Genomic DNA, 26,368 nt, shown 5'->3' with positions numbered 1-26,368 from the left:
TCCATTTTCTCTCACCAGTCTAAAGTATTAATTGTAGCTGACCATGCCAATGCCTACTCATGCATCATCTGTTACCTTCATCTTTAATGTGGCTCTTCAAGCTGCTTCATAAACCAGACCCAGGCTATCTGATGAGATAACTATATATCCTCATTCCAGTCAGTGCAATTGGGTATCCCAAAGGATTCATCCTTGGATCATTTCTTTTCACCATTTTGTCAATTTTGTACTCCAAACTTTCTAATAAGTGTATATTATTTAGCATGTGTGTGTTCATGACAATACCTCACACTTCATTTCAGACCAATTCAGATTATTCCAAAAGCCACTTTGTATGGCTTTAATTACATACAATCCTAGCTAGACATGTTAAGTGAAACTTAAGTGAAAAAGAGCCGAAGTCATGTTGCTCTTTTATGTCAGAACCGGTGCAGTAACATAACAGAGTAATTTCAAAAAGAGGCTCCCTATACCATTTGTAAGCATTTCTCATTCGTCATGTCAGACTAGCTACTACTGTTCATACACCAACACCATTCTACAGCTGTACCCTGTTCCCCAAACCTTTTCCCATCAAGCTTGGACAGGCATATCATCACACCTCCCATTTTGTGTGTAGCCATTTACAAAGAATTATCCTTTCAGTGACATCTGGCAAAGGGCCAGAATTCAGTATTCCCTCCCCACTCCAAATGGTCATTCAGTGGTATAACCCCACTTGCCCTATAAGTTCATCCTACCAGTTCAACAATGTACTTGCACAGCAGGTTTGGCAACTAACATTTCTCAGCTAACATCATCATCAGCAACATCAGGAGCAGAGCAGCACATGAAACCTTGCATTCTGTTGCAGTATACTCATCTTCATCAGTCTCCACAGTTTCACTCCTAGTACCGTCCAGAAACCAGAGGGCCTGATAATTCTCATTTCCTGACATATTTTACTCCATTGTTTCAGTTGTCCAGTGCACTGATATAGCCCAAAGAGCTAGAGGCTTGTCATGCATGGACTCCATTTCCACCAGCACTGCCCTGTACCTCTGATGTAATATACGTTAGCTTACAGAAAGTACTCACAGCCTATGCAGAGTAGGGGTTAAATTTTATTTAATATTAAAATTCAGCTGAACAAAAATTATATTCACATAGCATTCATATCAAACAAACTAATTGAAAATAATATCTGCTGAATTTCCCCACTGTCCTAGACAAATTACCTCTTGTCAATATAAATACTGTCTTTTGTCTTCCTTTGACAATAAAGCACAAGCCTCGTTGAACTAACATGGTCAACAAAATGTTCATAAATATGATACAAATAGTCTGTTTAAAAGTACATGGCAAGAAAGTCAAGCAGTCTTACAGTTGTAAAATGAACACATCTTCTATGTAAAAGTTATAGTTATGGTGCTAAATATCTGCACTTCTAAAGTTTTGTTACCTCTGTGAAAATGTTTTTAAACACTGTTTTTTTCTACACTTGTTCTGATTAGAATGTCATTGGTACTTGGAACTGCTGTTGCCCCTTAATCTAGTTTTTTTTTCTTTGGTGGAACATTAGGTGTCACTCCCTACAAAGTGGATTTGGAAGCTGGGTTTACCTCCAACTGCAGCTCACTCACATCACCTAGATCCACTGATATGGTTTTCGTTCATTCACTGATTTATTCATTTTACATCATCACTTTATCTTGTGCATGTTTATAGTGGAGCCAGATCTTAGCTTTTTAAGCAAATAGCTTAAGGCAGGCAACCAAGCCTTGGAGAGGATGATAGTCCATTGCTGTATTCATACACATTCAAACACACACCTGTCTGTATGGCTTTTTCTGCAGGATCTTCAGTCAGATTATTCACTGAAATGGTGCCATAAGGTAGTAGCTTGCCATACCTGTCTGCATTTATGCCGTGACTGCTCATCACCAAAGTAACAACATTTACAGTGCAGTATCCCCCTCTCCTTCAGTAAAGAATATTTGTAGGAGTACCCACCCCCTCTCCAAACTGGGCTGTCACTGCTTCCTCCTTATACTGTTCATTTATCAGCAGCAATGCCTCACAGAGGAATAATAATTTGATCATGTTCCTTCTTCAGTATTGCAGAATTTTAAGGTGTACTCCGTTATGTTTCCTGAACATTTTCTAAACTGCTGCTGTTTTTCCTTTTATTATTTTTCAGAATTCCTTGGTAGCCTGTGAGTTCCTGCTGCAGAATGGTGCCAGTGTTAACCTGGCAGACAGTTATGGAAGAGGTCCATTACATCATGCTACAATCCTTGGACATACTGGGTAGGAACTGTTTTACAGGATTCAGTATGTGTGTTGTGTTTAATATTCAGTATAGTCCATTGTGATGTTACTACACTCATATAGGATACCTGTTGTAGAAACAGGAGTAGGAGAAAATGATTATAGTGGTTAAAACAATACCCCATGGCAGGGTGTAGGTAACTTCTATTTGCTTATGCTGTATGGCTTAGTTGGTCATAAAATTGCAGCGAAGGTGTGTCCTAGATTCTCATACACACTATGTGTAAGTATATAAATTAAAACAATCTAAAAGCTAGCAAAATATATTGCAACAGGTGTGCTAAAGAACAAAAATCCACAATTTATAACAGGGACCGTACACTGTATAGCAGTTTCATCCAGCTTTATTCTGAGTTCATAACAGCGACTGGTCTTGATTCATGGCTAAATAAAAGATAAATAAAACATTTAAAATCCAGTCCCTTTAAACAGTGCTGAGTAATGAGGTAATTATTTATAATATCTCATTACCCAACAGAGCTGTAGACTTCTTTCATAAAATCATTTTTTTATTGGGTAGCTCCTATTTGTAATTTTAGGGAGGATTAGGTCAAGTAATACTGAGGCCACTAAGTAGTAAAATATGATAGTTACAATAAGTTGAGATAAAAATACGTTATGACAGTTGTGAGCTAAATGAACAAAAGGGAGTGCATGTTTGTATATGTTTAATGTCCTTTGAACGTCACTGTGTTTGGTAAGGGAGAAAAATGAAAAGAACATGATTATATGAAATTATGACATTTTTATGAAAAAATATTTCAGCCAATGAGAGCTTTTTAGCTATAATGAGATAGCTCAGCACTGTTTAAAGTGACTGGATTTTAAATGTTTTATTCACCTTTACAAAGCTGTGGGATGAAACTGGTTATGTTAGTCATAACAAGGTAGGATGAAACCAAAACAGTGTGTTGTTTCTGTTATAAAGTAAATGAAATCGGGCTTATCCTTGCCAGTAGCATAGTGCTGTTGTACAGTGATTTTAAACAGAAGCAAAAGTATTGCCTTTTAAGTAGCATCTCTGTATACTTCTTCCATCTGTGTGCCCAGACATAAGTCAGCAGAGTAATGTGAAGGCTGTATTACTTATGCACATGTCCATAAACATCATGACATGCATACAATACTTCTTTCAGCTGGAGTTTGTACCACTGGTAATATACCTCGTAGAACTAATTATGAACAGCGGATCTGTTTTGGTTGTTTCATACTCTGATATGTGCAAAGCTTATGTTTTTAATATTTTTTGCACTAAAGTCAAATGTTTTTGTTATGTGCCATCAGTGAGTGACATTTCCTGTGGTGAGTTAGTTTTTATTTCACTGGAAAGTCACAAATATTTTAGATCTCATTTGAATAACAACATTTACTCCCTTCTACACAAGAAAGTTATGCTCCTTGTTGTTAGCTGTATTTAGATACAAGTCAGAGAGCCGATGGTCTGAGGACAGGATAAAGCCTCCTCAGCTGAAACCCCATTGCTAGGATCCATTTATTCTTCGAAACCCACTTTTTCTGTCTCAGGGTCGGGAGACGTGGAGCTTAGCTTGGCAAGTAGTGAGCACAAAAGAGAAGGTCAGTCCTGGATGGCAAACTGGTCCACTGATAGATGCCAAAACATACTCACAAACCACATGTATCTATGGGCAATTTAGAAGATAACAAATTCAGCCAATGGCATATAGTATAACGATTCTTAACAGTCAGGCATTGATAAAGTTTGTAGTCTAACATGGGTATATGTATTCTTCTATGAAAAGGATTTTATAGTATCTTTTAATGGCTTTATTTCCCTGTGATGAACATAGTAGTGCTAGAATGCTGATTTATGAAACAGAAGACCAGCAGTTTGGTGCCCTGACAATCCAGTCCAACGTTGCCTGACTGGGAACAATACATTTCCTTTATCCTGGGTCCCCTCTGTGGAAGATATTTCTAGGGAGTTCAATAGGATTAACAATCATCAGATAAAAGTAAAGTCCCACACATTGATTTACTTCCCACTGTACGTTGCAGTCTGTGTTTCGGTTATCTTTTTTCCTTTGCTTATTAAAATAATGTATATATTTTTGTAGAAAACACTCTGTTATATAATTCTGTTATAGCAAACTATGACATCCTAGAAAGATTTTAGGTGAAAATTCTTCTCCTGACATTACCATTAAATGTTTTGTGTCACTTCTCTTGGATAGTTTGCCATATTCACTAGGAGACTGTAGATAGCTAGAACATTTTTTGGAGAGCTATATGTAAGTCTGTCCAATTAAATGGCAGATATTTCAGCTGCTATTTCTTCCAAAGTCAAGTTTGGAGTAGCAGCAGTAAGGAATGAGTTGAATTCATTAGGATTGTGCCTGGTTCTTTCTTCGAGTATTTCTGTGAATACACAAGCAGTACACTATACTGCCACCAGAGTGCACCCACATGCACTCAACATACTGAATAATGATGTGTTTTTTCACCCATTTGTAGGCCATGTTCATGGTATAGTGATCAATAAGCAGCACAACAAATCACAATCATCGCTTTATTTTTTAGTGATGAAGGATATATATCGAAGTCTGGTAATATATCGAAGTCTGGTAAATGTCCTAAATGAAATGTTGTGAAATAAAGAAGCAGCAGTCATTCAGATGTGGCTTACTGAACTGGTAACTTGTCAATCAACAGGTCAGGATCACTGGTATCCATTAAAACCAAAAACAAGTAAAGGTTTTTAAACAGAAACCCAAACTGATTTCATCACCATGGTAGCAGCTGACAACTTTCATAAAATTCTGCCAGCCCCTTAAAAAAATGACCAGATCAGCCAAATCTCTGAATTTGTGTGACCCCGATTCCAAGTTCGTCCTTGTTTTCAGGTTGCCATCCCTCCTTGGGGGGAGGGGGGCCTGCCTTCCAGGCTATGGAGAGAGCATTAGCCACTGCAGGCTCTCAGGTTGCTTCTGCTGTACCGGAGTTTCATTCCCTGACCGTTTCTTACCTGGATCTTCCACCAACCTCCTCTCTGGGACAGCGAGTTCCAAGGCTGCATGAGATCCTGGCTAAGGATCACCCTTCTTCTGAGTCCTTTTCAGACATTCCCACTGAGGAGCCTCCTCAGAAGAAAATGTGCAAGAGGAAACACCTGGACTCCCCTGAAGAGTCCGTCACTGAGGACACTGATTTCGGTGACAGGGAAGGTTCCCCTCGGTCACTCCCGGACATCTCCTTTGGAGACATTCTTAAGATACTTAAACAGAAGGGTAACTGGAAGCTGAAATACCCTGCCTCTGAGGAGTCTGTATACTTGAAAGCCTTTGGTTCTCACCCATCTACTTCCTGGGTCACCCCTCCCACTGACGATCTCATTAAGCTGAATGCTCATTGGGCTTGGAAAGCTCCTGACTCCATAGAACCAATTCCTCAGAGACTAGATAAGATTTTCTCTACTCCTGAGGACCACCAACACTGGGAGAAAGGGTTAGTTGATGCCATAGTGGTAGTGGTGGCTACCAAAAAGGAACTAGTTGAGGAAATGTACACAGTTCATCCCCCTGAGAGTCTAGGGTGATGGACAGATTTGGAAAGTGGGTTTATGCATCATCGACCTTTGCCGTATGGTCCTTAAATTTTATGGCACATTTCACTAGGCTCCAGAGGGATCTGATCAAGGATCTATCAGACACACTAGGAGGAGCTGTATCTGACAGGGTGCAAGAAAACGTGGCCTCCCAGTTAGCTACCCTGAAGTCTATTTCCAACTCATCCATGAGGCTCACTGCACATGCAGCTGAAGGGACGACCAGCTCAGCCAATTCAGACGTTACTATTAGACAACACACCTGGATGCACTTGTGTGAGTTTGCAAAGCCATTCAAGTCTTCCTTCATCAGTGCTCCTTTTCACAGATGATCTTTGTTCGGCCCCAAAGTCAAAGAATCACTGTTCAGGTTTGAGTAGGATGGGAAGACCCTGTCTGCAGAGGACATACATTTTTCTACTCCTCAATGATCCTACTCTAAGAATCAGAGTAGTGAAAAGATGTGGTTCAGAAAGTCCCAAGGGCCTTTCCAGGACACACATGGTGGAAGCTCCCCTCGGGGCAGAGGGGGAGCTGTAATGGAAGAACCCAAGCCCGAAGCAGAGGTTTCCCACATAATTACGGTTCCAGAGATTCTTTCTATGGCCAGCCCTACCAGCAATCCTGAAAAGGGGCCCAACTGCTTACCTCTGGAAGTGGTTGTGGGAAGATTTTCTCTGCATTCAAGAGCCTGGTGATAAATAACCACAGAAGCTTGGGTGCATAGAGTTATTACCAGAGGTTATTCTATCTCCTTCATTCTTTATCCAAGATCTCTATCAAGGATTCCTGATGTTCCACCCAATCAGAGGGACTTAGCAGCCACAGAAATCCAAAAGCTGCTACAAAAAAAGTCATCCAAGAACTCCCACCAGATTAAGTTCTATCTGTTAAAAGTTTATTAAGCAGCTTTGCTACCAGTATTCTATTAGATGTTTGGAAAATGAAATCAAATGTTTTATTCTCTTAAAAGGATTCTATTCTGAAATTTTTAATGGCAGCAAAATTGACACACAGAGACCCTTCCATGCATTCTGTGGGGGAGGAGAGAAGTTGATTTGGCCAAATTTAGTTTATTAATCCCATATTCTCCAAATATCAGTAGAAGTTTTGTACTAAAACTCTTATGTGTCATGGTAGGAAGTAAATGTCAGGAAGAGGTAGTTCATTCATAATTTGAAGTTACTAACAATGGCTAAAGCAGAATCCATCCTCCAAAGCAGGTTTCTTCAAAGAATCACTGAAGGAGTCACTGTTTTGGTCAGCTTGCTGGACTGTCGATAAAATGTAATAAAATAAAGATGGGTATGGCTTGGGAAAAAAGGGCCAGGTGCTTGGACTGTCAACCTATAATAAAATAAAGATGGGTGTAATTTGGGTAGAAAGGCCAGTTGCTGATTTCCCTTTTCTGGAAATTACTGCTCTCTGGAAATTGATCTTGTTGAACTACTCAGTTGTCCTGGACTTAAAAGCACTGTTATCCTTCATGATGAGATTAATCATTTACAAGATAAGTACAGTCAGACCTCTGCATGTACGGCTACTGCACGGCTCAAAAGCATCAAAGAATTACAAAAACATGGTAGAGCCAGCAAACAGTGGACCAAAATCTGTGTATTGAGGGAAGAAGGAAAAAAACATACCGGTTTCGGCCGAAAAAATCGAATAATTCAAGTTGTGACTTATCAGGGGAGGATTCCTCCACCACTTTAGAGTCCAGTATACAACATTCTGCTGACTTGCCAGCTTCTAAAAGGAGAAACTCTTTGGACCCTTTAGCAAAAGGTACAAATGGGGTGGGAGAAAACACTAACTGTTCAGAAATAAATAATGTGTTAAACATTTCATCTACAACACTGTCCACAACACAAATTCAAATTCTTAATAAAGGACTTAATTTTATTCCTAGTTTTTTTATTTCTGAAGATTCATTTGCTAATGATATCTTTGAGTTTTGCAGATTACTTAACCTGAAACTGTTTTTTCAGACAAAAGGCAATTTAGATAATGATACCAGATTCAGATATCATAAATCAACATTTATGCCACCCATGCATCCGATTGTATCCATGTTCTATAACTCCACTCTCAAAGATTTACACTTCAATTTCAAGGATTCCCACGTCAAACAGAATAATGTGTCCAGAAAGGAGATGGACACTATTATGGAAATGGCTAACAACAAGAAACTAGTAATACTAACAGCAGACAAGGGGGGTGCCATTGTAGTACAGGATTGGTCAGCATATAATTCTGAAGCGATGCGACAATTATCAGATAGTAGATACTATACACATATGGTGATTGACACTACACTAGGATTCAAAAGGAAAATAGACGAATTCTTACAACTAGCTAGGGAGGAACGCATTATAACACAAGATATTCAACATCATCTTACAGTTACAGATCCCTGTAACCAATACATTTACTTTCTCCCTCAGATCCATAAGGACCCAAACCATCCACCTGGTCGACTGATAGTCTCGGGCAGAGGCTGTATCACTGAACCATTATCTCAATTTCTCACATTACATCTCAAGCCCTTGCTCCAATGTGTTAGAGCAAGAATACAAGATACGACTGAATTCCTCCAGATAATAACAGATATGCAGCTTGAGGAAGGGTGGTATTTGTGTACTTTGGATGTTTCTGCATTATATACCAACATCTCCCATTGGGCTGGCCTAGATGCTTTGGAATATTGGTTAACAAGGTCAGAATTATACCCCCCCCCCAGGTTTCAATACACTGTTACTATGCATGACGGAACATGTGTTAAGCAAAAATGTGATATTCTATGGCAATGAATGTTATTTACAGACCAAAGGCATGGCCATGGGGGCCTCATTTGCTCCTATATATGCAGACCTTTTTATGGCCTACATCAAAGACCAAATTATTTATGACAGAGCTCACAGCATCTACATTGATGAAATTGATATATGGAGGAGATATTTGGATGATTGCTGGATGGTATGGAAATCTGACATTGTATACCTTAAGGAGTTTGTGACTTATTTGAATGAAAACAAATGGGGTATTGAATTTACGATAGCTTATGACACTAATCAGATTACCTTTTTAGATGTCTTAGTAACAAGAAATGTAGATCATTCATTAACAACAGAAATTTATCGTAAATATCCCCAATACAACTCCTTACTCCATGCCTCCAGCTTTCACCCCCCCCCCATATTTGCAGAAACATTCCAAAATCGCAATTTCTTCGCCTGAGGAGGATTTGTTCAGAGGAAAGCACATTTACCACCTATGAGTCAGATTTATCCACAAGGTTTTTTAACCAGGGATAAAAATAAGGTGATATCGTTCAAGGCAGACGGTATGGTACTAACACAAACAGGGAGAATCTACTACAATACAAGGAGCATAAACAGAAATCAAACTCACAAATTAGATTGGTTACTACATATGGGAGAAATGCAGACACTCTTATCAACTGTGTGCGGAGACATTGGAATATATTGTTAGCAGATAAACTTAGGGCAATATTGGATGACAGATGTCACTTCTCATATAGACGGGGTTGGAATATGGGTTCCTTTTTCAACAACTATAAGCATATCAACAAGAATGAGAACTTATCTAAACAAATAACCTTACAAGGGGGCCTCTATTGGGATGCTTCCCATGTGGCCATTGTGCACATTGCAAAAATATGAGTAAAACAAAGGAATTTACTAGTAGGAACACTGGTGAAGTTTTTTTCTATTAGATTCTTTGCAAATTGTCAATCAGACTGGGTGATTTATTTGGCATCATGCAATTGTTTAGCTTTTTATGTAGGACAAACTTCCCACTGTGTCAAATTTAGGATTTCGGAACATCTTAGTGACATTAGGACTTGTAAACTTACGAATGCACTGTGCAAACATACAATTAAACACCCAAATGCCAAGTTCAGATTTACCGTGATTGACATTATACAACGGAATACAGGTAATAAATCTGGTTGGCATGCAATATTAAACAAAATGGAAAAGAAATGGGTTATTAAATTAGGTGCACCTTTTTCCCCTGGTTTAAATGAATATGTATAAAAATGAATGTTTAAATGTATGCAATTCTGCTTTTGGACTGCAGGTGGCACTGGACCTCTCCCTCTCTCTATATTTTATATATAGATATATATATATATATATATATATATATATATATATATATATATATATATATATATATATATATATAGTTGTGGATTTTATAACAGTTACAAACACTGAGTAAGGCCTAACTGCCGAAACCGGTATTTTTTTTCCTTATTCCCTCAATAAATGGATTTTGGTCCACTGTTTGCTGGCTCTACCATGTTTTTATTAATCATTTACAACCAACAATATCAGTGCAAGATTCATTTATTATTTGCATTTGTTTACCAGAAATTCTGTCTGCACATAACCCATTTTCAGCAGAGGGCCTTAGGAGAAAAACTCTAGCTACATCAGTTAAAACATGATATTTGGAGTGTATGTCATTTCATCTAAAACTCAACTTACCTAAACACAACTTAGCTGAACCAACAAAACAGGTCTGTATTAGAACACCAAAGTCTTAAAACTTCGAATGTTCTAATATCGACCCTTATTCAGCGAACGCTGAAAATATTGAACATGCAGAACAGCGAGTTTTTTTCCAAGGAAAAGATTTGCTGTTCTGAAACACATACACACAACACAAGCACACCAAACAAACAGCAATCCACACACATAACACGTAAAACCCTACACTAAACTGTACATACACTACTATCTATTCACGTACCTTAACCCTAGCTCTAAGGTCCATCACTATTGCACACTCACCTCACCCGCGCCCTAGCTGTAATTCACCTACCCCGCCCTAACTCTGATGTCCGTAACAATCGCACACTTACCTGACCTGCGCCCTAACCCTCACGTCCACACAATCGCACACTTACCTAAACCTGACCAGTAACTTTCCACCACAGTACTGAAAATAGCGAAACGACAGAAACTGTCAACCGAATTCTTTCCCTAGGAAAAAATTTGGTGTTCTGCAGCTTCGCTATTTTCAGCATTCGCTGAATAGGAGTCGATATTAGAACATTCAATGTTTCAAGACTTTGATGTTCTAATATAGACCCAACAAAACTTGCTACAATGGAAGAAAGGGGAAAAAACAGGAAGTGCACCACTACCTTTTAGAATCCAGTACACTGCAATAATATACATCTTTAAGAAAACTCCTACCGGTGATAAAAAAAAACAAAAAAAAAACATTTTTACAATGAATAAAAAAATAATTTTTACAATGTATAAAAACATGATGTTCATCATGTTTCACTGTTGCAGTCCTTACAAATAGATTATCCGGCTCCTGGTAGCCCACTGTCGGCCAGAATATCAAAGCCCTTGGTATATGACGTCAGCTGCCTCTGGAATAAGCCTGACACCAGGACGTCAGGTATAAAGGCAGGCAGCCAATGTCATTTCCTTAGTCTTTCTTGCCACATAGCCTGAAGCAGAAGCTATTCACACGAGTGCCAGTCAGCTGATTACCTCCATTTTGTATTCCGACTTCTAAAGTTGAAGACGTCCTCAGATAAGTACCCCGTTGAGGACCCTTTTTTCTTGCTTTAACGAATGTCAGAGAAAATTAATAACTGTCTTGCCTGTGGAAAACAGATTCCGCATCGCGATTTTCATTCTTACTGTATTACATGTTTGGGCCTTGAGCACAACATCCCAAATTGTAATCTCTGTGCTTCTTTTAACCCACGTACCATACACCGTAGAGCTAGGATTTTGTATAAGCACTTCGGAGTTTGGCCTGAGTTGGTTGATATGGCGTCTTCTGGTCTCCCGACTTCGGATGTGCCTAAGAAGCGCAAGGATAAGGACTGAGGCAGGCCTAGTGTTTTAAATTAACTGATAAAACACTAGAGGCCAGCATAAATAGTCCAATACTTTATTGTAGTAATCTTCAAGGACATAAAAATATCCCAAAATAAATCCAAATTCAGACCGGTTTCGGCAAATGCCTTCTTCAGTGAAAAATAGTCATGTCAATAAACACAAGACCTCCTAAATATTTATATGATACACCAGCCAATAGCAATCAATGGTATGGTCCATACCCTTATTTAAATGTACTGTTGAAATAATGCGTATAAAGAACAGCATATTCGTGGTAATTAAAACCACCTTAACATCCAATAAATATTGATATATATATATATATATATATATATATGGATGTTATTTGAAAATACTATCCATATAAATATAAAGAAATAATGTATTTAATATTTGATAGTAGGTTTGTGGTTGTAAACTTATGTTAGTCAACTGCATCAGAAATAAACTAATAAATTGCATACGCATGATACTAACATATAAAACACTAAGACTGACCAAATAATAAAACATACTGGCTAGCCAACAAAATATGTTAGCATAAATAATACATTAAAAAGACATCCATATGAGCCAAGTTATACATAAATAAATGTGTATATAAACAATATACTTATCATAAATGGTCATTTAGACCAGGTGGAAACAAGGCTCCAAGATGGATAAGCCAGTATTTTTGTTTATGGCTCAGTATGTTTTGCCATCCCTGTTGATTATTCCTTTTGCCAGTAATTCTGTCAATAACAGTAAACATAAACTTTGCTGTGGGGTGTTTAATAGTGTGTTGATAAAGAGCATTCGTAGGTTTCTTATTCCGAATGTCACTCCGATGTTCCCCTATTCTTATTCTAAGTGATCGTGAAGTTTTTCCCACATAGAAGGCAGAACACTGGCATGTGGCCAAATATATAACCCAGCTACTTGAACAATTGGCAGATATCCTAAGATTATAAACTTTACTAGTGTTAGAACTGGTAAATTGCTTCAACTTGTTCACCTGGTTACACGAAGAGCAATGACCACAAGGGAAAGTTCCCAGAAGTTCATCCCCTGCTATTGTCAGTTGTTTATATTTGGCCCCTCCACTTTCCCTCTGTTTATAGTGGGAGAACAGGGATCCCAAAGTTCTGCCCCTCCTATATGACAGCTGGCATTTTGTTCCTAAAGTATCACGAAGAAAATCATTAGCCATCAGAATATTCCAATTGTCATTCAAAAATTTCTGACCACCTGATGGTTCCTAGCAAATGTATTAACGGACCTAAGAGTGGTATCTTGTGGATTCGATGAACGGTCCCTATACTCAAGCAATGTATTATTATTCTGCCTGTCCGAGCATGTACTGGCAGATACAATATCGATAGTACGATACCCCCTCTCCAAAAATCTATTTTCCAGATCAATTTTAGCATCCTCATAATCAATAGTCGAGGAGCTAATACGTTTGATTCTGAGAAATTGAGATTTGGGGATATTGCGGATGGTGTGGCCCGGATGCATGCTAGAAGCATGAAGTAATGTATTATATTGCGGATATTTAGGGTAATTTTAGTATTCAAAGTATGATCATCATTTCTATAAACAGTAACATCCAGAAAATTAATGGTGTCAAGATGAAAAGTAACAGAAAACACAATTCCCCAGATGTTTCTGTTAAGATATTCCACAAGCTCATATAGATATGATGAATCAGCACACCACACCATCCAACAATTGTCCAGATATCTCCTCCAGATGTCAATCTCAACCATATAGATATTGTGCATTGGATTGTAAGTAAGGCATTCCTCAATGTAGGCCATAAAAAGATCAGCATATATGGGGGCAAAAGATGCCCCCATGGCCGTCCCCCGTAGTTGCCAGTAGCACTCTCCTTGGAAGTATAAGACATTTTTACTAAGCACATGCTCGGACATGCAGATAATGAGTGTATTAAAACCTGGTGGGTACAGTTCAGCCTTCTCCAACCAATATTGCAGAGCCTGCAGCCCAGCCCAGTGTGGTATACTCATGTATAGGGACTTAACATCAAGAGTACACATTTACCAGTGAGGTTCCAGTTGTGTATCCTGTTTAATTCGTAAAAATTGCGTGGTATCCTGTATCCTAGCCCTAACTTGTTTGAGTAATGGTTTGAGCTGTTCGGTTAGGAACACTGAAAGTGGTTCAGTGAGTGAGCCATTTCCCGATACTATGGGCCTACCTGGAGGGTTGGTAATAGATTTGTGTATATTGGGGAGTAAATACAAAATTTGTTTGGAGGGATCACTTACCCTGAGATGTTGAGCTGTGTTAAGTGTTATAATGCCCTCTTCCACTGCTGAATCAAGAAATGCATCAATCTCTTTTTTAAATTTTGGTGTGGGATCAATTCCCATATACATATAGCATCCAGAATCTGATAATTGTCTGAGCCCTTCCTGGATATAATAATCCATATTCAAAATAACCACTGCCCCTCCCTTGTCCGCTGGGAGTATGGCAATATTGTGATTATCTTTAAGTTCAGTTAAAGCTTTTTTCTCAGACATATTAACATTATCCTGTAAAGTATGAGATTCAAAATGTGGAAAATGTAGGTCCCTTAATACAGCTTGTTGAAAAATAGCTACGTTTTTATTCATGGGTGGTTGAAAAGATGATTTATGAAATCTAAATTCAGCAGATCTTTGAGAATTTGCTGTATTCTGATCTGAAAAAAATATTTTTAGGTTAAGACAACGACAGAATTCCAAAACATCTTGTGCAATTTTATATTGATCAGAAAGGAAACTGGGTACAAATCCCAATCCTTTATTGAGTAATTTCTGTTGGTCATCAGTTAGTATAGTATTGGATAGATTTAAAACATTACGGTTAGTTTTTGTTATTTCAGTAAGGTTTGAATCAATCCTTCCATGGATTCTGTCCCTATTGCGATTGGTATGTTTCCGCCCCCTCTGTATTTACTACCCCTTCTAAAGGGACATTGATGTTGTTTTTTTTCTTTATAGGTGAATCAACCAAGGATGTACCCTCACTATTGGTATACGAGGACTGATTAACTGATGACATCCCTGTTAAGTTGGTTGTCGGTCCAGCGGCAGCCAGTGAGGCGCTTTCCTTGCCCCTGCAGTCCGCTGATGTTCAGCAGCAGGAGTCTTCGGAGGCCTTTCCTGAGTCCTCCATTTCTCAGGCTTTTACCTTGCCTTCTGACCCTCTGCCAGTCGCTGCCTCGGATGGCTGTGGAGCCGCTAGGCAGGCGCCAGCTTCTGAGACCTCTTTTTATCCACCCAGAGACCAGATCCAGACCGAAGACCTTGGTCCACATTTTTGTGGTGGCTAGGCCTCCCGAGTCCCTCTGGCTTTCTAGTAAGCCTCTCTACAGAAAATCTACTACTAAACAGGCGTCGGCCTCCCCTCAATTACCTCAGGCTCAGATAGGTTAAGATGGCTAGTGATCTTGTAACTCTTATCAGGGTCTCTCATCCTCCTCCTAAGAGGGCTAGGGAATTGTCCCCAGATGTTTTGTCTGCCTCAGACTCAGAAGTTTCTAGCTACTCTGCTGATGAAGGACATTCTCAGCTTTTTTCTGGTTTTGAGGACTCTGATGCTGAAGACTCCATCCCTTCTGTCCCCCCAGAAGATGTCTCTTTTGGGGATACTCTGAATACCCTCAGGGAGCATTTTAGATGGGAAAGTCAGGATTTCCCTCAGTCTAAGAAGCGGATTAGGGAGTTCTTGGATTTGCCGCAGCATAAGCCTTTGGCTATTCCTCCAGTTTTGGAAGGTTTTGATGATGTTTTCATGGAGAATTCTTTGACTCTATTCTGTTCCTCCTGCTTCCAGAAAGCCTGACAGGTATTATAGAGTTCCTGATTCTCATTAGTTCCTTTTCAAGAATCCTACTGCTGATCCAGAAATTATTTCTCAGGGCCCTAAGGGTGTTAAAGCCATGGTTGCTAAAAATCCTGTTCCTTCTGACAGGGAATCTAGGGCCTTAGATAGGTGGAGTAAAAAGGTTTATACTTCTTCCACCCTGGCTATTATGTCTGTTAATTGTCTTTTTCATATCTTTAAGTATCAGCCGCATACTTTGGAGGCTATCAAGGCTAAAATTGCTGGTGTTCCTTCCCTGATGGAGAATAAGGACATGCAAGACTTATTGAATTCTGCCACTCTGGTTACTAAACATTCTGTACGTTGTGGGTTTGACACTTTAGAGGCTTCTTGCAGAGCAGCGGCCACTGGTTCTGTTATCAGAAGACATGCTTGGCTCAGGGAACAGCCACTTTCTGAACCTGTAAAGTCTAAATTACTGGACGTGCCTTTGCATAAGGACAACCTTTTTGGAAGGAAAGCAGAAGAGATGTTGAAGAAGCTCCCTCACTGTTCTCCCTCACTGCACCTGGCTGCTGTGCACCCTGCTCGGACGCTTGAACCCTGTGAACCAGTACACCCTGTGCAATAGTACCAGAATCTACCCAACTGGACGACTCTGAAACTAACTAAAACAAAGGCTAAACTAGGATTTCACCTTCCAGCCTCCTTGCGAGACCATCCTTTACCAAAACACAGTGAAACCTGTGAACCAGTACACCCTGTACAATAGTACCAGAATCTACCCAACTGGACGACTCCGAAATGAACTAAAACAAAGGCTAAACTAGGATTTCACCTACCAGCCTCCTTGCAAGACCATCCTTTACCAAAACACAGTGAAACCTGTGTACCAGTACACCCTGTACAATAGTACCAGAATCTACCCAACTGGATGACTCTAACTAAAACAAAGGCTAAACTAGGATTTCACCTACCAGCCTCATTGCGAGACCATCCTTTACCAAAATACAGTGAAACCTGCGAACTAGTACACCCTGTACAATAGTACCAGAATCTACCCAACTGGATGACTCTGAAACTAACTAAAACAAAGGCTAAACTAGGATTTCACCTACCAGCCTCCTTGCGAGACCATCCTTTACCAAAACACAGTGAAAGTATGTATTGTAACAGCTACTAGAACATTGTTCATTACTATTGTTTAAATCTGTCCCTGGTGTGGCAAGCTTTCTACTTAGGTTGCCAACAGCCAACAATCCCCCCCAATTATCTCATCCTTATCTAACCCTTACATCCAGCTAGCTTCCCTCTTCTAACAACTAGCCTATCCTCTCCCCTCTTGTAGCCTGCTACCCCCTGTAGACGGACATTTAGCCACTATAAAGTACTGGCCACTAGGTGGCACTTTATCATTAGCCTCTATATATTCTTTTCCACAACTGTTCCTTACTATAAACCCTACGCCATACTTTTTCTGCCTCTACTTTTCTTGTACTTTCTGTTTCACTCTCTCACCCTTGTCCTAAGGTATCTTTCATCCCATTCTACTACTTCTGATATCCTAATCCTCCTCCTTGCTAGCCTCAAAACTTACCTGTATATTCTCTCCCTTTTAGACTTACCTGTAGAACTCTCCCACTTCACAGATTGTCATCTTTGATAGTCTACTCTCCTGTCTCTACCCGCTAAGTTCACCCTTTGGGCTCACTCCGCTCCCCTACCCTGCCCCCAATTCCCACCCGCCCCAAGTGTTCCTACATTTATTCCCACTAGGTCACACCCCTATTACTCCACACCCTATCACACAAATCACATCATTACCACACCCTACCCCTCCACACATAACTCCCCCACCTTTACCTCCCCCCTTCCAATATACAATACCTAGTGATACTCCTCCTAATCTATATATACAACTTACCTCACCTTTAATTCCCAACTCACCAACCAATAGCATGTCTAAATTAATCATCCCATACCAACTACAACTATTAATATTGATTGCACTCACAACTGCTCTAACTACTACCTATCTCTTAACCGCCTATGAAAAGCCTCTTTTCTCTAGCATTCCCTTCCCTTCCAAACTTACTTCAACACCAATACAAACATTCTCTCCAAACATTTTATATTCTATCTGCAAACCTAGATACCTACTAGCCAAATTTCACAGACTAGTACACATTAAATTCAACAACCAAAAAACTAAAAAAACATTCACCCCCTATTGTAAGCCTCACCAAATAAATTACTATATTCTCCTCCACTCCTTAATAGACAGAGACATTCATCCTAACCCCGGCCCAATTTTTACCCCTACCGCTGCAAACTGCCACCAAGATAAAACTAGTGCCCTACCACCTACAAAACCTTCCAATTCACTCTCCATTGCACATCTTAATATAAGTAGCATCTGTAATAAAATCACCCAAGTCCATGCCCTCCTTGATGTCCACCAATTTGACATCCTTTGTTTATCTGAAACATGGCTAAAACCCAGGGGCAGCTCATCCTATCGGACTGCCGGACTGCAGCCCTCCCACCTAGAAAAACAGAAAAAAAATCTGCAAAACAAAAAATTAATTTGAACTCAGACTGCCTTTATCAGCAGTCTGGATATGGATAAAGAGGTACCCAGCAATCATTGCTGTGAGATACCAGAACTCTGTGCAGTGACAACAGCACAGAATAGAGGAACTCCGGACTGCTTCAGCCGCAGTCAGAGCCAATGAGGAGAACTGAGCTGCTCTTGCGGGACTGTCATTGTGTGACTGCGGGGGCTTCAAGACAAAAGCAGCAGGTAGGTGTTTGGATTGTGGGCTTGCTGGATAGGTGTTTGTTCGGTCACTGGAGTACCGGGTAGGGTGTGTGTGTGCATGTGTGGTTTCTAAATGTTGCAATGCTTGATATTTGATGGTACAGTGGTAGTATTGTTGCTTTACGGCTGCAGGTTCTCTGGTTTGATTCTTGTCTGGGGTGCCTTCTGTGTGGGGTCTGAAATTCTCCCTGTGTTTGTGTGGGTTTGCTTTTGTGTCCTCCCATGTTATAAAGACAGTGCTGCATTATTTCTTCCTGGGCCTCTGCTGAAAATAGTTTTTTTGTTCCAAGTCAGATTGTCCTGATTAACAAATGCTAAATAAAATTGACAGGCATTTGAATTTCAGACTTCATATTCTTCAGAAAATACATAGTAACACAACCTTTTATTCTAGCAATTTTCTAAGTTTATAAGATGAATATTTGAAATTTGTCCTTATTTTTGGGACTGTATAACCCCATTATTGGCTTTGTCCAGGTTTTTTGTGCTAAGGTTGACAACTATGGCAAGAACTGAATTCACTGAATATGTCTGAGGGCTGTATTCCCTCATTACTGGGTTTGTCCAGGTGTTTTGTGCTAAGAGGTTGACAGCTATGGTGAGAACTGAGTTCATTAAATGATAGCCATTTAAGTTTCAGTCTTCCTGCCTTTCACAAAGCAGCTGATATGGCGTAGTGGTATGTTGCTATGACTGTTTTGCACAGGGACCTTGGCAGTAAAATGTATGGTGGTAACACAGCATTTCCGACAACTTTCCAAGATTATACAAGCAATGTTTAATGTGTCTCTGGTTTTTGGCCTTTTGAGCCCCCCCCCCCCCCCACCAATAAATTTGGCTTTTTCCAGATTTCTTGTGCTGCGAAGTTGAGATGCAGTTGAGTATTGAGTAGATTTTACAAGGAGCTGAGAGCTTCAGGGGAAGAGAAGTTTAGTGCTGCTTATGGAAAGTCAGCTTGCAATGTTAATAGCACAACAGGTTGTGTACTTGCTTTTGATGCAAAAGGTTGTTGGTTCTACTCCCACAAGGGGTGAATGCTGCTGTACTGAAAAAGTTAAGATACTAACTATGAGCCTGTTATCTGTTTGCCATCCATTTCCAATATTACTAGCTTATCATTTGTAATGTAATATAGGCAATTTATTCCTCAGGGGCATCAGACACTTTATTTTTCAATGAAACCATGAAATATAAAGGTTTTTGCTAGCAGCAACCTCTTCATTAGTTACAGATTTATTTAATGTGGAATTATTTAGATTACTTTTTTTACTTCTTCAGAGATTGTGCATATTTACTGATAATCGTGGACTGTAGAATTGTGCATATTTACTGATAATGGTGGACTGTAGAAGTTTGAGTAGACTTTTATAATGGAAATGTTCCGAATTGGGCAGTTTTGTCATTATTGGTGCATGCATTTTGTTTCATTGTTTACTAGAAAAATGTTCAAAACAATAGGAAGGTGTATCAAAGAGCACATGTATGTTTCATATGCAAGGGGCCTATGATTTGAAAACAGCCCAGAATTAATCTTTATCTGCCACTGGTAAAATGTATTTTCTTTGAATGTGGGTTTCAATGAACATGAGTTTCAAGGGCAGAGAAGTTTTAATGTTAAGTTTGTTTAGCAGATGTCTTAGTGTTTGTGCTGTAAAATGCAAAATAAAACTTTCAAATGAAGTCCAAATCATCATAGAAGTAAATCAGTATGCACATTAGTGTTTATGGTAAATGGAGTGAAATAGCCAAGTAATTGATCATTGGAATTGCTGCAGGAGGAGGCTCCATTCGACCATGATTTTGTGAGGGGGAAGGGCGGCAAACTTAGACAGCCCCAGTTGAACTATACCTCCCAACTGTCCAGATTTTCAAAGAATGAATAGATTTTTGCTTCTTATTTTTGGTTTGTTCCTCATAAAATTTGTGGTTTTCTGGCAAATCATTTAGGAATTAAGTCACTAAATAATGACACACTGAGTTTCAGACTTCATAACCAATGCATGCTAAAGTAAGACTTGTTGTTCTATCAACTGTCTCAGTTTATACAAGAGTAATTTTTAGTACTGTTTATATGTTCCCCAATATATTTGGCCTTGTCCAGATTTATTGCATTAACAGGTTGAGAGGTACATGCAAATAAATTGCTTTATAGAATTAGGCATAGCCAAACCTCTCAACTGTCTCTGATTTTGGCTCAAAATGTTGCTCTTCCCCTAATAATCCCTCCGCAAAATAGCAATTTTGGAAGAAAACATGGAGGGTTTACAATTAAGAAATAACTGTAATCATAGTTATAGATTACTTTTATTTCAGAAATGCATGTAGATTCTTTTATTTTGTCAGCTGCTCAAGTTAGCAGTACTAATATTGAAGTGTCCCTTCTTTGACAGGTTCCCAGCTGTATTGTGTGGCTATTTTATATTTTTACATCACATTTTTGGTCCATTTTTCATAAAAGTGTGTTTTTTTGGCAAATTAGTGACAAATCATTAAAGACTGAAGTTAGAAAATAATGACAGACATTTGCGTTTCAGATTTCATACCATTCAGAAAATTCATACTAATGCAAGACCTATTCTATTATCTTTCTAAGTTTATGAGAGCAATATTTTAAAAATTGTCCTTGTTTTTGGGCCTTTGTCCCACTTCTTTGTATGGCTTTGTCCAGATTTCTTGCTCTGAGGTTGAGAGGTATGACAACTGTGTCAGGGTCATCACAGTCAGCCAGAGACATTTCAAATTGTGACATACTTGTTGCACCCCACTCCCCCATGTAGTGACTCTGGATGTGTCGAAGCAAGGCAAGGAGTAGTTATACAGTGTAAATGTGCAGGGTATTCCCCCATCCAAGGTAGACACAAGTACTAGAGTGGCTTTTCATCTGTCCTTGATTTTTGCAGAATGGTCTGGTTTCTGTCATATTTTTTGTACTGTTGATTTATGCTTATTACTCAAAGTGCCTGTTGCTCTGCGTTTAAGTAGCAATACTTTAATGAACATCAGGTAAGCTTGGCTGAGATTGTAAGATGCAAGTAAACTTTAATAAGCATACTGTTAAAGAATTGCCAACATTGAAAGCCTTTCTGTTGTTGCCATGTAGAGAATAATTAACTAGATAATGTATAAGCCTTGGGTATTGAAATGCATATGACAGTATTTGTAATAAAGGACAGGATTACATTATTTTAAGAAGCTCATTACACTTGGAGACTTCCAGTCATCTCTGCAGGCTTTACCCATAAATTAAACAGAATGCCAATTGTGTGGTCCATAACCTGTACAGTAATCCTTTTAAGCAATGTATCTTGAGCTTATTTCTTGTTTGCTTTTCATTTTTTACTTTGATCATGTTTTCCCTATGAAACAAGTAGATAGTTGTCAGGCAGCAGGTCTTTTTTTGGATAAGGAACATTTTTACAAGTGGGGGCATCAGAGATTTCTACTTTCAGCATGTTATTTGGTACTTTAATAAAGCTGAATATAAATTATAATTAGAACTGCAGTGCAAGAAGTGGTTTGAGTTGAGTGCTGCTTGTTTTCCTTATACTTGATTTTGACTGGCATTCCATTAATGTATTTAAAAAAGTAATTTATTTTTTCATGCCTCACAACCGTTTTGTTTCCATCTAGATATTAAGTAAGCTGTCATGCAGCCAATGCATTGAAATATTTTTATTCTTCTACACTTCATTTTGTCTTGATTGGACTCTCATAATGACAGTTTGGCACCCACGGTAGTGCATTTAGTTAGTTTTTGTTGTTTTGAGCATAGCTCCTCCCCTTTCTAGTTGGCCGCACCCCTTCCCATTGACCCCACCCATTCAGGTGTCTCCTGCAGCCCCCCTTTGATTTGAAGTTACCAGCCGCCACTGCTAAAACCTATAATAAAAGACAATGAAATCACCCCCCCCCCAGGTTATAACATAACTCGACTAGACCGCATAACTAAAAAAGGTGAAGGGGTAGCAATTCTCTACAAATCTGAATTACAAGTTAGCACTGTAAATCTTAACAAACCTCTAATTAATAATGCCGAAATAATCATCTCCAAACTCCAGCTTAACCCACATAAAGCTATAAATATCATCTGTGCTTATCTTCCTGCAGGAAACAATATTAGCTTACTTGAATACATACTCAATTGGCTTTTCCATAATCACCCACAAGAAACCATAGTCTTAGGAGACTTCAATATAGATTGGACTTCATGTAGCGGTACAAACCCCACTTCCCATATAAACCTTTATGGCTTCTTTCACACTATAAACTCCCATACTAGAACTAATAAACTCAACAATAAAGACAGTACCTTGGATTGGATACTCACCAATAATCCTCACCAAACTTATACCACAGGAACTCTTCCAGATGACCTAAGTGACCATTCGCTAATATACATTATCAGACATAAAACCAACCTAACTCTCCCTAATACTTTTAGAACTGTACGTACCAAAAAGCACTTTAATTCCAAGCTATTCCAAACAGAACTAAAGCAATGTAATTGGACTCTACTGAAATCTGTCCCTATAAATAAAATAGTTGAATACTTTAACTCTACATTCTTAAAAATCCTGGACCATCACGCCCCATTATGATCTACTAGAAATAAAACTAAACATGCCCCTTGGTTCTCTAATAAAACCAGGCAATTAATCCATCAAAGAAACAAATCCTGGGCAAATTGGCGTACTACTAAGAATCATGTAGATCACCAAACCTTCAGACAACTCAGAAACAATACAAAAAAAGCCATTTTACTAGACAAAAATAACTATTAACACCAGTTACAACAATCCTTCCTCAAGTATCCACAAAATTTTGGACTAACATTAACAAACTGCTTAACCCAGGACAATCTATCACCCCCAACCCACTAGGCTCGAACCTTGAAAATCCAATACAAACAGCCAATGCCTTTAATTCTTTCTTTACTGACACTATCCAAACCCTTGCAAGTCATCTATCTCCCAATATCGCTAACCTGCCCACTCCCACTAGCTATCCACCCCCTGCATTTCATTTACAACCAGTGTCCACATCCTTTATCTGCTCCCTTCTACATAAACTAAAACCAACCACCCCTTCAGCCGACAAACTCCCAGCAGAATTTCTGCAAAAAGGGGCCAATGCCATTGCTTACCCCATCTCTATTCTCATAAATAGAACTATATCCCATCTATCTGGAAAATTTCTCACATCATTCCACTACATAAAGGAGGTAACTCCAATGACTTCTCTAACTTTCGCCCTATAGCTCTACTATCCCCCCTTGCAAAGATAATGGAAAAATGCATTCACAAACAACTTCTTAACCACCTTCTCCATCACAACCTATTAGCCAACTGTCAGCATGGATTCAGACCTTTCCACAGTACCACCACTGCCCTGCTATCCTTCACAAACTGTATCAACAAAAAATGCAATACAAATTTTCTTTCCTCTGCAGTTTTTGTGGATTTATCTAAAGCTTTTGACATGGTTAATCACCAACTTCTTCTACACATACTGAAATCTCTTTCACTCAACACTCTATCCATGAGTTGGTTCACATCTTACCTTGAAAACCGACATCAAGCTGTACTGTGGCAAAATAAACTATCTAATCATCTTCCTATCTCCCTAGGTGTACCACAGGGCTCCATATTAGGTCCACTCCTGTTTTCCATCTATATCAATGACCTTCATCTAGCTATTCCACACTCCACCTGCATCCAATATGCAGATGACTCTACAATAATCTGCTCAGCCACCTCCCAAGCCGAACTCCAGTCTCTTACCCAAAAAGCTTTCAATATTGTTGAGCATTGGTTCTCAAACCGCTGCATCCTCCTAAACCCCCAAAAAACTAAACTGCTACTCTTCACACCAACTCTTTACATTTTACCCTCACATCCAATAATGGTACTCTTATCTCTCCTGACCTAACCACTAAACTCTTAGGTATCACAGTTGACAACAACCTCAACTTTGACACTCACATACATTCCACTATAAAATTAGTCAACAGAAAACTAGGATCCCTCTATAAAATTAAGCCCTTTCTTACACCACTAGCAAGGACCGCTATAGCTAGAACGCACCTAATCTCAGCCCTACTATACACCTCTCCTATATACACTAACCTCTCTAAGAATAACCTCAACAAACTTGCCACATCTTATCACAATATTGCTAGATTTGCTACCGGCTCTCCATTCAGAACTCATCACTGTCTGAACCTAAAGCAACTAGGCTGGCTAGAATTTCTTAACCAGCTTCAATTCCACCAACTTACAATAGCCCATAAGACCCTGTATCAACCCTCTAACACGCCAATACTCTCAAGTCTTATTATACCTTATAAAAATCTCAATAATCTGCACTCCTCACACAAAATGTTGATTAATACCACCAAAACTAAAAACTCAGCAGATGACTCCTGGTTTTCTAACGCTGTCGGAAAAGTATGGAATCAACTACCTCCCAATCTCACATCTCATACCTCTCTCTTGCTTTTTAAAAAGAATCTAAGGCTATTTCTTAATCAACACTAGTTATACTTCTGCACCAACCCTGACTAACTTCTCCCCTACTCTAGCATTTCATCCTACATCCTATACTTTTCCTCCCTCTCTCTGTTTCTACATAATTTGTTTTGTACACAAACCCCTAGTTATTTTTATCTACACTGAGAAATATACTCAGTAAAAAAAATAAAATAAATAAATATATATATATATATATATATATATATTTGTTTTTATAATGTCATTCTTAACAATTGATGTTTTTTATATTGTTTCTGTATTACCCTCTATCAATGTTTTTATAATACATCTATGTAACAATTTGTTGTTTTTTTATAATGGCTCTGTCTTAACCTAGTCTAACTCTGTATGATTCCTGGAGCTTTTCTCCCCGGGCCTCTACTAAAAATGGACATGTATCCAGTTAGACTAGCCCAGTCAACAAATGTAAAATAAATAAAACAAATAAATAATGCTAATTCTATGCAAACGGTTAAGGATTTTCTGCAAGTTCAGCCTCCTCGTTTTAGCAGGCATTACCCTTCTAAGAGTTGGACTTTTCCCGATCCTAGTAAATGGGGTCGTACTAGATCCAGGGGCTACAGGTCTTCCAGGGGACAGACTTCCACCCCTCACAAGGCTAAACACTGGCAGGCTTCATCTTCTAAATCTGGGAGTTCTAAGCAGATTTCCCAAAGCAAACATTCTCAATGACTCTGGCTTTCCCCTGCTTGCCTTTGCGGGCCCAGGGTTTCCTTTGGGGGGAAGGTTAGCCATTTTTGCAGATGCATGGCACACTATCACAGACAACAAATGGATGCTAAAAATAGTATCCCAAGGCTACAGATTCCCCTTTCACACCTTCCCGGTCCTCCAAGGATACCCAGATATTCCCCCACTTCAAAGGGCAGAAGCAGAAACCCAAGTTTCTTCCTTGCTAAACCTAGGAGCAATGGAGCCAGTTCCTGCACTTCAGCTAGGCCAAGGTTTTTACTCAAGACTTTTCCTTTTTCCCAAAAAAGGGGGCACCTGGCACCCTATTCTGGATTTGTCCATTCTAAATACCTTTCTGGTGATTCCCAAATTCAAAATGCTCACCCTTCAACAGTTGCTGCCAATGCTGGACAAAAATTCCTGACTGGTGACTTTGGACCTAAAAGAAGTTTACTTGCACATTCCTATAAGAGAAAGCTGCAGGCAGTTCCTTCATTTCATTGCGGGGAACAGGCACTTCCATTTCTGTGCACTGCCCTTTGGCTTATCTACTGCTGCTAGAGTTTTTACAAAATGTCTATCTCCAGTCATTGCCTTTTGCAGGCAAAGAAACATTCAAATTTACCCTTACTTGGATGATTGTCTTATTCAAGCAAACTCTCCAGAGCAACTTCTAAAGGATTTGGACTTTGTAAAGAACCTTCTCACCTCTTTGGGCTACGCAATCAATGAAAAG

At 39.1% G+C, this 26,368-nt stretch overlaps 1 protein-coding gene across 1 annotated transcript in view; it reads left to right on the top strand.

Annotated features, from left to right (window-relative positions):
* The window catches only part of ACAP1 (ArfGAP with coiled-coil, ankyrin repeat and PH domains 1), a 1,330,515-nt gene that overhangs the window by 1,181,806 nt on the left and 122,341 nt on the right, over positions 1–26,368 (top strand). Inside the window, exon 20 of the mRNA XM_044077032.1 lies at positions 2,180–2,289. Coding sequence (XP_043932967.1) covers positions 2,180–2,289 — 110 coding nt within the window. The remainder of the gene's footprint in view (positions 1–2,179; positions 2,290–26,368) is intronic.

The sequence above is a fragment of the Protopterus annectens genome, chromosome 7.part0 (genome assembly GCF_019279795.1).
Source record: "Protopterus annectens isolate FY-2018-M chromosome 7.part0, PAN1.0, whole genome shotgun sequence".
Classification (NCBI taxonomy): Eukaryota; Metazoa; Chordata; order Ceratodontiformes; family Protopteridae; genus Protopterus; species Protopterus annectens.
This window is presented reverse-complemented; position numbering and strand designations above follow the sequence as displayed.